This window comes from Capricornis sumatraensis, chromosome 1 (genome assembly GCF_032405125.1).
Source record: "Capricornis sumatraensis isolate serow.1 chromosome 1, serow.2, whole genome shotgun sequence".
In the NCBI taxonomy this organism is placed as follows: Eukaryota; Metazoa; Chordata; class Mammalia; order Artiodactyla; family Bovidae; genus Capricornis; species Capricornis sumatraensis.
The window spans coordinates 103,050,881-103,065,551 of record NC_091069.1 but is presented as its reverse complement, the minus strand read 5'-3'; the positions used below and the strand labels follow the sequence as shown (position 1 = coordinate 103,065,551).

The window sequence follows — 14,671 nt, the reverse complement described above, 5'->3', positions numbered from 1 at the left end:
CTTCATAAAACCGTTCAACTTCAGCTTCTTCAGCGTTACTGGTTGGGGCATAGACTTGGATAATTGTGATACTGAATGGTTTGCCTTTGAGACGAACAGAGATCATTCTGTCGTTTTTGAGATTGCATCCAAGTACTGCATTTCGGACTCTTTTGTTGACCATGATGGCTACTCCATTTCTTCTGAGGGATTCCTGCCCGCAGTAGTAGGTTCGTAAAAACATACATGTATACTAGAAGGAAGAGAACGCAGCATATACACTAGAAGGAAGAATCACTGGAAAAAATTTTTTTGAGGTACAAATCTTTTCCTGGTTTTATAATAAACTGGCTTCACTGGGCAGAGTTCCAGAGTTTCTCTGCACACATTTTTTGGCATATCGTAGGAAATCCCTGTGGTTCAGAATGTATTGGTCTTCATTTGCCCCCATTCTCTTAACTTTCTAGACTCAAAGTAGAAAAGAGGTGACTGGAACCCTCTCGGGGCCACGAGAAACGGATCACCCACACCCTCATCTCCAGGAGCTGACTGGTCTCTGGGCTTTGCTCACTGAAACAGGCTGGGAGTGAGGTCAAGGCCAGTTGCCTTCTCTAGGCTAATCTTACTCTAGATTTGTAGGAATAAGAATCACTATTTTTTCTTGTAGCTGCTAAGAATATTAAAACAATTTTCCATGTCTGCTACATTACAGTTCTTAACTAGAAATCTGAATTCTCTAATGTTTATTGGAATCCACTTCAGTGTGTGTGCCAAGTTGCTTCAGTTGTGTCCAACTCTTTGTGACTCTATGAACCGTATCTGCCAGGCTCCTCTGTCCATGGGATTCTCCAGGCAAAAATACTGGAGTGAGTTGCCATGTCCTCCTCCAGGGGATTTTCCCAACCCAGGGACTGAACCTGCGTTTCTTATGTCCCCTGCATTAGCAGGTGGGTTCTTTACCACTAGCGCCACCTGGGAAGCTCATCACAGTAAATTCTTAGTTCTTCTATTTAGAATTATAACATGAATTTAATACCTTATAATTAATTATATAAAGCATTGCTTTATACACAATTTCTCCCAAAGTCTTTTCAAACAAAATCATAATTTCAAGGTGAAACACTTTTGTGAAAGGATATCAAAAGGCTGTCCATTACATACCTTTCTATCAGCTAGAGTGTTTCTATGTCTTAGGAGTTAACTTAGTCACTGACAATTTGGTTTCTAAATGTGCAAGTTAACACCCTAAAAAATGTCCCCTGCACATCCCTTCCTTCCCTGGTTGAGACTGGTCAGGTGACAGAAACAAGAGGCGGTGTGTTTTCAAATTAACAGAGCAATTAACAGAGAAACTCTAATCTTCAGGACTTATTCATGTGGTCAAGTCTACGTGTCTTCAATTATGGATAAGCAGTGATTTTAGCGACAAGCATTGCATATTCTATGCCTTTCCCTTCTCTGATTAAAGCTGAGTAGACAACATTAACAGAGAAGGCAACGGCACTCCACTCCAGTAATCTTGCCTAGAGAATCCTGTGGCCAGAGGAGACTGGTGGGCTGCTATCCATAGGGTCACGCAGAGTTGGACACGACTGAAGCTACTTAGCACACATGCATGCATTAGAGAAGGAAATGGCACCCCACTCCAGTGTTCTTGCCTGGAGAATCCCAGGGACGGGAGAGCCTGGTGGGCTGCCATCTATGGGGTCACACAGAGTCGGACATGACTGAAGCAACTTAGCAGCAGCAGCAGCAGACAACATTAAAGAATAAAAACAATCCTCCTATGGCAGCAACCTTTGCAAATGAGGTAATCGCTACATATTCATTAATCTGGTTAATATTTGCTAATATTCTCCAAGAGAAAGTGGTTCTCTCACCACTTACACAAACTACTGATACATCTTCAACAGCATTAAATGTCGATGTATTGAGAGATCACCTAAGAATTTAGTTTCTAAGTCATCACAAGGGCCTATGTTCCCTCTGCAAACGCCATCTCCACCATCAACAATAAGTTTGAATGTTCAATTATGTACCTTCAAAAATACCATGAATCCCTTCCACAGTTTTTGTGTGGTTTTTTTTTTCAGTTTTAGTGTAAAGCATATTATAAACGATTAGATTCAGAGACAGCTTTACCAATATTATTCTGCAGAAGAATAGTTAAAATCTCTTCCTTTCCACACAGGGGGTTAAAGGTTCCACCAATTTTGTTCACTGCTCTTTCCAAAAATGACTAATACCACTCTACTCTCTCAGTCTCTCCAGTTTTCAAATACATTTGATACACATTTAATGCTAAGACAGTAACTATGGAAACATCACCCATATGTCTTTGGGTGAAGAGCAGTTACGTGTTTTCTGGTGCATGTAAGGAAATAACTGGTTTCAAGCGATCTCACGCGAGAACATGCCTGCACTCACCCACAGTTTCCTGGTGCCTCCCTGCTGCCCTGTGGGAAGTTCAAGGTGAAGGTCTCCTCCACTAGAGTACATTTCTACAACCTGAGACAGAAGAGTACACAATGGTTAAGTTAAAATCATATTCTTGATGCAAGTGATTTGCTGTTAGGCAGAAATGTTTGATGGCTTAATTGCGTCTATCAGAAAAAATTTAAAAGATGCTTATAGATACAAAGGATAAGTATTGGTAGGATAAGTATGGTGTCACAGCATCAGAGGTAGTGCCCATATGTATAAGCAATGGTGCAATATTTAATTAAAACAGGTAGCTTTGAAATATCGAACTCAGAAATAGTGTAGCTGTTTCAGAGACTGGATTTTAGAAAATCCATCTGGAGGACACATATTTTTGTATTTTCCCAAGGAAACTGCTTCTAGAAAGGATCAAATTTTAGAAATACACATTTTGTATTTCTTATAGTGATGCAAGTTCTTCTTTATTCACACATCTACAACAAGACCCAGTAGCAGATCTAATAACTGCTGTAACTGCAACACGTGCTCAGTCGCTCAGTCGCGTCTGACTCTTTGTGACCACATGGACTGCAGCCTACCTGCCAGGCTCCTCTGTCCATGGGATTTTCCAGGCAAGAATACTGGAGTGGGTTGTCATTTCCTACTCCAGGGTGTACTCCCGACCCAGGGATTGAACCTGTGTCTCCTGCATGGGCAGGCAGATTGTCTACCACCGAGCCACCTGGGAAATCCTAATTGTGACACAGTGAAGAGTGTACCGTATCGACAGGCAACAGCATCAATACAGGATGAAACTATCTGATGTCTTCTGGGAGCAAAATCACAGGGACTATTAATATCTCTGTAGAGATATTAATGCGTGTAGGCTTGTACCTACACCCATGTTTCTTTTTTAGCTAATTAATTTCTTAATTTTTTTTTCTTTTTATAGTGTTGCATTGGTTTCTGCCATACAACAATGCAAATCAGCCATAACAATACATATTTTTTAAAAAGAGCTGTACTGAGGTATGATTCATGTCCAATAAAACTCTACATTTTGAAAGTGTACAACGAGATAGATTCTGACATGTACATGAAGATGGAATGAAGCTACCATCATAAGTATGATATTAAATAAACCCTTTACCTCTCAAAGTTTCCTCACACCCTCTGCAATCCACCTGCCACTCTCGGCCCTTTCCCATCCCCAGGCACCGCTGAGCTGCTCTTGGCCACTCAAAATTAGTCTGTTTCCTAGCATTTTATATAAATGGGAGCATACAGTGTATACTCTTATGTCTGGCTGCTTTTACTCAGTGTAATTATCTTGAGATCTATTACACTGTTTTGTTACTAACAGTTCATTTCTTTATTTTATGGATATGCCACAATTCTAGATCCATTCACTTGCTGATGAACATCTGGGTTGTTTCCAGTTTTTGGTCGTTACAGATGAAGCTGTTATGAACACCACGTTTTTGTGTGGACATCTGTTTTTCTTTCTCTTGGGTAAACAGCAAGGGAACAGAAGGGTCATATGCCTCTTTGCTCATATAAAAAAAAGGAGCCTTTTGTTTAAAGGAAGGTTATCCTGGCTCTTAAAAATAAAGAATATATTTAAATAAATGCAAATCTAGGGTGCAGAATGAGAATGGGTGGAAAACCTTTACTTGTCTTTATCACAAACCAGGAGTACATAAAAAAGGACAAAGCAGGACAAACAGCAATACTTTAGTATATGCTTAAAGGCTTCTGTTTTTGGTGTGTGGTGTTGTTACAGTAATGATTTACCCAAGACTAAGGAGCTATGATCTTGTCTGCATATTATTACTTGCCTTCCAATGTATTACTGTTCCCCTTCAGTACTGACTGTGCTAACAGGAACAGCACCTTAACTGATGGGGTGACTTATAGGACTTTTTCTGTAAAACCAGAAAACACCACGTGTTATTTCATTTAGAAATCTTCCAAGGTATTAAGGAAACAAGCCTAACAATGTTTGAAACAACATTAAAAGGTTGAGTCCTGACAAGAGGGAAGGGAATATGGAAACAGGGACAGATAAGGCTAAATTACAAAATCAAAGGGAAGATAACGTTAAAACTAGAACAACAGACTCCTGACTTTCAGTCCACTGCTAGCTATTTCTAATAAAGTTTAGGGGAAAAAGGATGCCAATGATATATACAAATGATAATTTATATAAAAAAAAACAACCCACAAGGAACATTAATTTCAGTGTGCCCCTGTATCTGTACACAAGCACACAGAGAAAGGCCTGAGGAGACACACCGAGGTTACAAGAAGCTTATCAGGGCAGGAGCTGTGATAACAACAGTTATCAGTTACATGTGGTTCAGTTCAGTCGCTCAGTTGTGTCCTACTCTTTGCGACCCCATGAATCACAGCACGCCAGGCCTCCCTGTCCATCACCAACTCCCAGAGTTCACTCAGACTCACGTCCATTGAGTCAGTGATGCCATCCAGCCATCTCATCCTCGGTCGTCCCCTACTCCTTCTGCCCGCAATCCCTCCCAGCATCAGGGTCTTTCCCAATGAGTCAACTCTTCACATGAGGTGGCCAAAGTACTGGAGTTTCAGCTTTAGCATCATTCCTTCCAAAGAAATCCCAGGGTTGATCTCCTTCAGAATGGACTGGTTGGATCTCCTTGCAGTCCAAGGGACTCTCAAGAGTCTTCTCCAACACCACAGTTCAAATGCATCAATTCCTCGGCGCTCAGCCTTCTTCACAGTCCAACTCTCACATCCATACATGACCACAGGAAAAACCATAGCCTTGATTAGACGGACCTTAGTTGGCAAAGTAATGTCTCTGCTTTTGAATATACTATCTAGGTTGGTCATAACTTTCCTTCCAAGGAGTAAGCGTCTTTTAATTTCATGGCTGCAATCACCACCTGCAGTGATTTTGGAGCCCCAAAAAATAAAGTCTGGCACTGTTTCCACTGTTTCCCCATCTATTTCCCATGAAGTGATGGGACCGGATGCCACTATCTTCGTTTTCTAAATGTTGAGCTTTAGGCCAACTTTTTCACTCTCCTTTTTCACCAAAAGGCTTTTCAGTTCCTCTTCACTTTCTGCCATAAGGGTGGTGTCATCTGCATATCTGAGGTGATTGATATTTCTCCCAGCAATCTTGATTCCAGCTTGTGTTTCTTCCAGTCCAGCGTTTCTCATGATGTACTCTGCACAGAAGTTAAATAAGCAGGATGACAATATACAGCCTTGACAAACTCCTTTTCCTATTTGGAACCAGTCTGTTGTTCCATGTCCAGTTCTAACTGTTGCTTCCTGACCTGCATACAGATTTCTCAAGAGGCAGGTTAGGTGGTCTGATATTCCCATCTCTTTCAGAATTTTCCACAGTTTATTGTGATCCACACAGTCAAAGGCTTTGGTATAGTCAATAAAGCAGAAATAGATGTTCTTCTGGAACTCTCTTGCTTTTTCCATAATCCAGTGGATGTTGGCAATTTGATCTCTGGTTCCTCTGCCTTTTCTAAAACCAGCTTGAACATCAGCGAGTTCACAGTTCATGTATTGCTGAAGCCTGGCTTGGAGAAATTTTGAGCATTACTTTACTAGCATGTGAGATGAGTGCAACTGTGCGGTAGTTCGAGCATTCTTTGGCCTTGCCTTTCTTTGGGATTGGAATGAAAACTGACCTTTTCCAGTCCTGTGGCCACTGCTGGGTTTTCCAAATTTGTTGGCATATTGAGTGCAGCACTTTCACAGCATCATCTTTCAGGATTTGAAAGAGCTCAACTAGAATTCCATCACCTCCACTAGCTTAGTTCGTAGTGATGCTTTCCAAGGCCTACTTGACTGCACACTCCAGGATGTCTGGCTCTAGGTGATTGATCACACCATCGTGATTATCTGGGTCATGAAGATCTTTTTTGTACAGTTCTTCTGTGTATGCTTGACACCTCTTAATATCTTCTGCTTCTGTTAGGTCCAGACCATTTCTGTCCTTTATTGAGCTCATCTTTGCATTAAGTGTTCCCTTGGTATCTCTAATTTTCTTGAAGAGACCTCTAGTCTTTCCCATTCTGTTCTTTTCCTCTATTTCTTTGCACTGATCGCTGAAGAAGGCCTTCTTATCTCTTCTTGCTATTCTTTGGAACTCTGCATTCAGATGCTTGTATCTTTCCTTTTCTCCTTTGCTTTTCACCTCTCTTCTTTTCACAGCTATTTGTAAGGCCTCCCCAGACAGCCATTCTGCATTTTTGCATTTCTTTCTCTTGGGGATGTTCTTGATCCCTGTCTCCTGTACAATGTCATGAACCTCATTCCATAGTTCATCAGGCACTCTATCTATCAGATCTAGGCCCTTAAATCTATCTCTCACTTCCACTGTATAATCATAAGGGATTTGATTTAGGTCATACCTGAATGGTCTAGCGGTTTTCCCTACTTTCTTCAATTTAAGTCTGAATTTGGTAATAAGGAGTTCATGATCTGAGCCACAGTCAGCTCCTGGTCTTGTTTTTGTTGACTGGATAGAGCTTCTCCATCTTTGGCTGCAAAGAATATAATCAATCTGATTTTGGTGTTGACCATCTGGTGATGTCCATGTGTAGTCTTCTCTTGTGTTGTTGGAAGAGGGTGTTTGCTATGACCAGTGCATTTTCTTGGCAAAACTCGATTAGTCTTTGCCCTGCTTCATTCCGCATTCCAAGGCCAAATCTGCCTGTTACTCCAGGTGTTTCTTGACTTCCTACTTTTGCATTCCAGTCCCCTACAATGAAAAGGACAACCTTTCTGGATGTTAGTTCTAAAAGGTCTCATAGGTCTTCATAAAACCGTGCAACTTCAGCTTCTTCAGCGTTACTGGTTGGGGCATAGACTTGGATAACTGTGATCTTGAATGGTTTGCCTTTGAGACGAACAGAGATCATTCTGTCGTTTTTGAGACTGCATCCAAGTACTGCATTTCGGACTCTTTTGTTGACCATGATGGCTACTCCATTTCTTCTGAGGGATTCCTGCCCGCAGTAGTAGATATAATGGTCATCTGAGTTAAATTCACCCATTCCAGTCCATTTTAGTTAGCTGATTCCTGGAATGTCGACGTTCACCCTTGCCATCTCGTTTGACCACTTCCAATTTGCCTTGATTCATGTACCTGACATTCCAGGTTCCTCTGCAATATTGCTTTTTACAGCATCGGATCTTGCTTCTATCACCAGTCACATCCACAGCTGGGTATTGTTTCTGCTTTGGCTCCATCCCTTCATTCTTTCTGGAGTTATTTCTCCACTGATCTCCAGTAGCATATTGGGCACCTACAGACCTGCGGAGTTCCTCTTTCAGTATCCTATCATTTTGCCTTTTCATACTGTTCATGGGGTTTTCAAGGCAAGAATACTGAAGTGGTTTGCCATTCCCTTCTCCAGTGGACCACATTGTCAGACCTCTCCACCATGACCCGCCCGTCTTTGGTTGCCCCGTGGGCATGGCTTGGTTTCATTGAGTTAGACAGGCTGTGGTCTTAGTTAGTTAGATTTAATTCACTGGATATAAAACTGAAGGTTCAGGCCCTCAGCCACCCTAGCCACAAGTTCACGTGCTCAGCAGGCCCAGTGGCTGGTGGTTCCAGTACTGGACAGAGCAGATACAGAACGCTCCCACTACACCAGAAAGTTCTGCTGGACAGTACTGGAGTGGAAGGCAGCAAATTCAAGGGGACTTCTGCCTCACACATGGGAACTGTTAATAGTTTTCAGTGAGAACATACTTGTGTGCTAGTGTTGTATAAAGAACAAATGAGGTGTAATTTCTTGCTTTACAATACTTTCTTAAATTTGAGGACACATTCATGACACACAGGACTATCGGGTTAAGAGTGTCTTCCACACAACCTTCCAGTTTTAAAAGCAATTAAGTCAGCGGAATGTGATAGGACAGTGACTATAGTTAATAATAACACTGTAACTGTACATTTGAAAGTTACTAAAAGAACAGATCTTGAGATTTCTCATCCTAAGAAAAAAATTTTTTGTAATCACGTGTGGTGATGTTGCTAACAAGACTTACTGTGGTGATCATTCTGTGATATATACAGATACTGAATCACTATGCTGTTCACCTGAAATTAACACAGTGTTATATGGTAATTACACCTCAAGTAAACAGTGTCCATCAGGAAGGGACTTGGAGTTTTTCTCTCAAAAACAAAAATAAAACTGCTTTCCAGATACAATCTACTGGTTCTTCTTTTTTTTTTTTTTTTGACAGGACCCTGTGGCATGTGGGATCTTAGTTCCCAGACCAGGGATTGAACCAGTGCCCCTGCACTGGAAGCTATGTCTCAACCACTGAACTGCCAGGAGATCCCCATCTGCTGGTTCTGAGAGAGCAACCCTGGCTTTCCATTTGCTCTCCTGTGTGCTGATGAGAACTGCACTGAGATAGACACTGAACTGAAATGTTACATGACTGGAAAAGGACTAGACAAGCCAAGGAAAAATATTCAGTACTGAACTCAGGGAGAGTTGTTCTCGAAGGTAGTCTGATGCCTCAAAAGGCTGAGGAGCCAAGACACAGACTGTAAGGCTACTTAAGTATTATAACTAGGGTGACCTCCATCTTTCCCAGCAGAAAGCAAGACCCTTAGCCCACGGTGGGGCAGCCACGGCGGCGGTATACCCCTGGGGCTCTGTGGCACTGGTGCTGCAGCTGTGTGTATCAGCTCACACAGCAGAGCCTGAGAGAACAAGAGGACAATTCTTATTTCTTGGACTCAAAAACAGTCAAGAAAAGAGAGCAGCAAGAATTTACAAGGTTTCTGTATAGTTTTGTGATAAAAGTTAGCTGAAACAGGGAAAGAACACCATTCCCCAAAGCAGTAAAAGGATATAAACGAAGACTGATGATGGAGAGGACCTCTTTCTCACTTGTAAAAGCAGGAGACAAGGCACTTTCCTCTTCCGCGATGAAGATGCTCAGCACATATAACCAGAAATGGGGGGGAGTGTTTTCATCAATGGCTACCCTCACCCAATGGCAGCTGAGTTTGCAGGGAACCCTTTTTTGCTACCTCAGCATACAATTTCCAGACATTTCACAAACCCAGATCTGAATATCTCATTGTATTCTTCCTTGTTTTCCTCTTCACCATTTATGAGCCTTTCTACCAGGGAGTGCCAGAATGACAAAACCCACTTTCGTCGTCAAAGCTCAGTGGCTCACACAACACACAGTGCTTATTCTCCACCTGCTATTTTCAAGCTATATGCTCAGTTCTTCAGTGTTGGTCCCGAAGAACCCCATGGGCCCTAGGACTAAACATTATTCTGCAAATTATCCACATATCCTTCCACACAGAGAGCACAGCTAGAAGGTACAATGGCAACAAACGTCCATGGCTAGAAGTCACTGGGGAGCTGGGGTGGGGATCTGAGGAAATACCTGAAGGAGCGACACCAGGCACTGCCACCGTGTTAGAGACAAGGGCTGAGTGAGGAGGGATTTCAAAGGTGGAAATATGATTACTGAAAGACTAGGCAAGAAAAGGAGTTGGATTTTTCAAAGTAAAAAAATAAGTTGGCTTTTAATCAATGGTTCTATATTATCCTTTCCTTGGATTTTAATTTCCAGGCTGCCATCACCCAAAATTTAGTATTACTAGAAATAAATACAAATAGTGGATTTAAAATTTTAAACTGGGCCAGAAGGAGCTCAAGCAAGAAAAGTAGGGGCCTCATATAGATGAAAACTCTCCTTAAATTAAATGTAGAGCCACTTAAAACTAACATCAGAGAAACCAGTCATTTAAAAAATGGTTCCAAAAATTCAATAACCAGACTGATATAATCTCAGATTACAAGCAGCATTAAAAGAATATCTTGCTTCATTACTACATACTGGCATACATTTTAAAAACCTGTTTTAGGTAATCTAAAAACTGTAAAAGACTGAGATTTCACGCTAAGCATTAATTTCCACTGAAGTGAAACATGTTAAAAAGTCACTGTCATAAACTCACCTGTAAAGGCTCACTGTGAGGATTGTGTATGTTTATTATAGGTGAGAAACTGCTATTCACAGGGACTCTGGCCCCAAGGAATGGCCTCAATCGGTATGGATTTGGAACTCCAACACCAAATACCTGTTTCCAAGTGGGGAAAAAAAAAAGCAATCTGAGTAGCTTTTATAGTTTTAGATAACATTTTTATAGTTACAACTGATTGATTTAGGGAAAACTGGTGAATTTACTTATGGCAAAAATCTTAATTCTTTTAAAAAGGACATGTAGTTTCTGTACTTGACTTATCAGCTGATATGAGATATACATATATCTCAAGAATATATATATTCATATTTATATACTTATCTCTAACATATATATACATTTGGAATGATTTCTATAATATATTATAAATTAAACTGCTAGCAGTCCTTCATGAAGTGATGGAGAGACAAAAGAAGAAAAACAGAGAATCCTAAGATTTCCCTGTTTCAATCACCTGAAGATGGCTCTAGGGCCCAGACAATCTCTTAAGGACCAAGCCCAGTCCCAGGTCATTCCTACATAGGAATGTGGGCTGACCAACAGGGTGAGCCAGTCACTCAAATGACAAACACTTATTAAGTGCCTATGATGTGCTGGGCACAAGCATGTACAGTTGTGAATAATTCAACAGTGAACAAGATGCATAATGTGCTTGTCCTTATGGAACTTAAATTCTAGTATGAGGGGCAGATAACAATAAAAAGGTTTTTAAAAAAGGATAATGTGATACAGAGCAGCTAGTTGGAGTGAGGATAGGAAAATTCTTTCAGAGAGGGTGGCCGGGGAGGTGACGTGAGCTGATGTCAGCTGAAAGACGAAAAGAAGCAACAGTGAACCTTCAACAAGGGGAAGTATGTAGGCAAAGGGCTGGAGGCAGGAAAAGGCTTGGCTTGCTGGGAGACAAAGAAAAAGATGAGAACCACGGTCAAATGGGATGAGATGGGAGAGCTAATATGGGAGTCAGACCCTTAGAGCCTTGCTGGCTTTGCTCAGAAGCGTGCATTTTGCTCTAACAGTGTCAAAGCATGAAGATGTACGTGAGGGGCTGACTGGATGTGGTTTATGTTCAGAGAAGACCATCAATAGCTACAGCATGAACAATGGACTGTGGCAGGGGCTGTGGAGGAGAGGAAAGACAGTCAGGAGGCTCTGTGTCACCCAGGGAAAGGAGGGCGGGCCAGCCTGGGAGACAGCAGCGGCGCTGGAGAGGAGAGAGACATTTAAGAGCAAGACGTGGCAAAAGACTCAGTGTGGGGAGGTGAAGATATGCGCAGTGAGGCGCACCCTGAGAACAACCCGACCACGACCTCAGGTCGCCCAAGGTCAGCTGGGGGTGCCTCTGGAGGGCACAGGTCTCTCCAGTCTCATGGAGCTCTTTTCATTTATTCAGCAAGTATATGCCAAGTGCTCTGTAGAGCACGTCAAAGTCACTCATCCATACAGGCTTCCAAAGTTTACTGAATGCCTACCAAATGACTATTAAAGACTTACTCACCATAAATAAGCAGAAGACATGATGTCTGACTAATATGAATGTTTACTCTGACAGTGATTTCCAAAATACACAAATTATTTACAAAATACATGAAGCATTCTGGGTAGCTGAGAAGAAATGTTCAAAAACAAGCATAAAAACTGCAAGGTAAGATATTAGCTAAGGAAGGATTTGAGTTCCATGGGCAGTACAGCTCAGTGGTTAATAGGATAGTCTCTGTAGCTATAAAGACATGGATTTGAATTCCTGCTCAACAACTTACCGGTAGCATAAGCGTAACTGCTTACCCTTTCTAAATTTCACCTTCCTCATCTGAAAAATGAGGACGACAGTATCTGTAATGCAGACAGCAGTGCACGTAAAGTGTGTAGAACAGTGCCAAATAAATTATTTCTTTGTAATCTTGCTATATAAAAAAAATTGATTAAGAAAACACTAACTTTCTTTAATAATCCAAACAATGATTATACACATACAGTGTTAGTTGCTCAGTCGCCTCTGACTCTTTGAGACTCCATGGACTGTAGCCCGACAGGCTCCTCTGCCCATGGGATTTCCTAGGCAAGAATACTAGAGTGGGTTACCCCTCCTTTCTCCAGGGGATCTTCCTGACCCAGGGATTGAGCCTGGTCTCCTGCATTGCAGGCAGTTTCTTTACCAATTGAGCCATGAGGGAAGATGAAAAATTTAAACAATTACCAAAGAAAAACAGGGACACATCTTTTAATCCTGAAACTGTTATCACTTCATAAGTGTGCAAAAAGTAAAAATTTTTAAAAATCTAGAGGCACTGTGAAAATATTTTTACCTGTTCTTCTGCCAACCAATCTTATATGAACACTTTAGCTGTAGCTTTTAAAGATCATTTGTTCAGTCTGGTTTGAATAGGGATATTCACAAATGCAGTTGTAAAGTATAAAAATGCTCTAACTCTAAACTCTTACATTTTCCCTGATCATGAGTTTTTGAAAAGAGTTCCTAAGATGTTGTCGTATGATAGGATGAAGATGAAAACTGTATTTTATAAATAATAAAGATTTCATTCTGATTCTTACCTGGTAAGTGAATACCCCATGATTAGATGTATTAATAAATAAAGTATTTTCTACATTTCCCACTACTCTTGCAAGAAAAACTACATCAAATGATGTATTTCCTCCTGGAAGAATTTTCTGAAAAAGAAAAGTAGTAAGTTAAATTAGTATTAAAAAAAAAAAAGTATCAGATCATAGTGTCTACATGTAGACAGCTAAAGTTCTCTAAAACATCTTAGAATCGTTTCCATAAACTAGCTTTTTCCTCCCCAAAGTTTACGTTTTAAATTAGCCAAACTATTCTGCAATGGAAAAAAAAGATGTCTTCATATCGGCTTTCACATATTTCTGTCAATCACAATTCTAAAACCCTGTACAACAGATGGTTCCTTTGGATTCTGTTCATTCAGTAATCATCAGGCTGGAATGAAGTGCCTAATTACAGGCTCTTTCAACATCAGACGATCAAGGAGGAGATGAGCTGAAGCCGAGCTTTTTATATAGATGTTCTACTCTACTACTAAGCAGCCACTTGTGCTATTCTAATAAGTAAACAAGCCCAGCCTCAACCCTTTGACCTCTGTCACCCATTCACACAAGGCACAAAAAGTGCCAGCAATGTACATTATAAAAGAAAGGAGAGGAGAGGAGACCCCTCCTCTGACCTTCAGCAAACTGAGAATGTCACTGGGGTTTGCAAATATAGCAAAAGAGACACAGATGTATAGAACAGACTTTTGGACTCTGTGGGAGAGGGAGATGGTGGCATGATTTGGGAGAATGGCATTGAAACATGTATAACATCATATAAGAAATGAATCGCCAGTCTAGGTTCGATACAGGATGCAGGATGCTTGGGGCTGGTGCACTGGGATGACCCAGAGGGATGATATGGGGAGAGAGGTGGGAGGGGAGTTCAGGATTGGGAACTCATGTACACCCGTGGCGGATTCATGTTAATGTATGGCAAAACCAATACAGTATTGTAAAGTAAAAGAAAAAAAAAAATTTTATTATAGCAGACGATAGGGCTGCTTCACAAAGTCTCCAAGACTGTGAATGCAGTTCTGCCTGCAATGAAGCCTACATTTTAATATGCAAAGTCCTTAACTTCTCTCTTTCTGCCTCTGTGGCTAGAACTCTAAAAGCTCCCAAATTATAGCTTAAAATCTATGGCACTGAGACTTCTGTCTTCTGCTTTGGATGTAGAAAGCTGGGAAGAGCATGTTTCCTGTATTATAAAATCAAAAATCATCAGAAAAATGGTAACCTTTCTTGTGTATCAACCAGCCCCCAATTTAAGGAAAGACAAACACCTTCAAGAAGAGATGGGAACATCAGTAAGGCAGATAATGGGAAGAAGATGAGGTTAGCATTCAAGACAGTAAAATGAATTCAGCTAAAATTTTGATGCATTGCTAAACACTGAGTGTGGGCTACACAACATGGTACATAGAAGCTTTGCAGTTTGTAGATGCAGATGGAGGCCACACTTGCCGAAAATCAGTAACAGGAAGATATATGGCAAACCCCTAAGCAGTTCGAAATGAAACAATACACTTCAAATAACCCACTGGTTAAAGTAGTAGTCACAAAGGAAATTTTAAAACATTCAAAGTCAACTGGAAATGAAAACACAGCATATCAAAATTTGTGAGCTGAGCTAAAGGAAATACTCGGAAGGAAAATTATAGCATTACA

At 41.0% G+C, this 14,671-nt stretch overlaps 1 protein-coding gene across 1 annotated transcript in view; it reads right to left on the bottom strand.

Annotated features, from left to right (window-relative positions):
- Window positions 1-14,671, bottom strand: part of TMEM131 (transmembrane protein 131) — a 176,986-nt gene that overhangs the window by 58,353 nt on the left and 103,962 nt on the right. The window contains exons 6-8 of the mRNA XM_068987504.1: window positions 12,992-13,108; window positions 10,415-10,537; window positions 2,407-2,487 (exon numbers count right to left, since the gene is read on the bottom strand). Coding sequence (XP_068843605.1) covers window positions 2,407-2,487; window positions 10,415-10,537; window positions 12,992-13,108 — 321 coding nt within the window. The remainder of the gene's footprint in view (window positions 1-2,406; window positions 2,488-10,414; window positions 10,538-12,991; window positions 13,109-14,671) is intronic.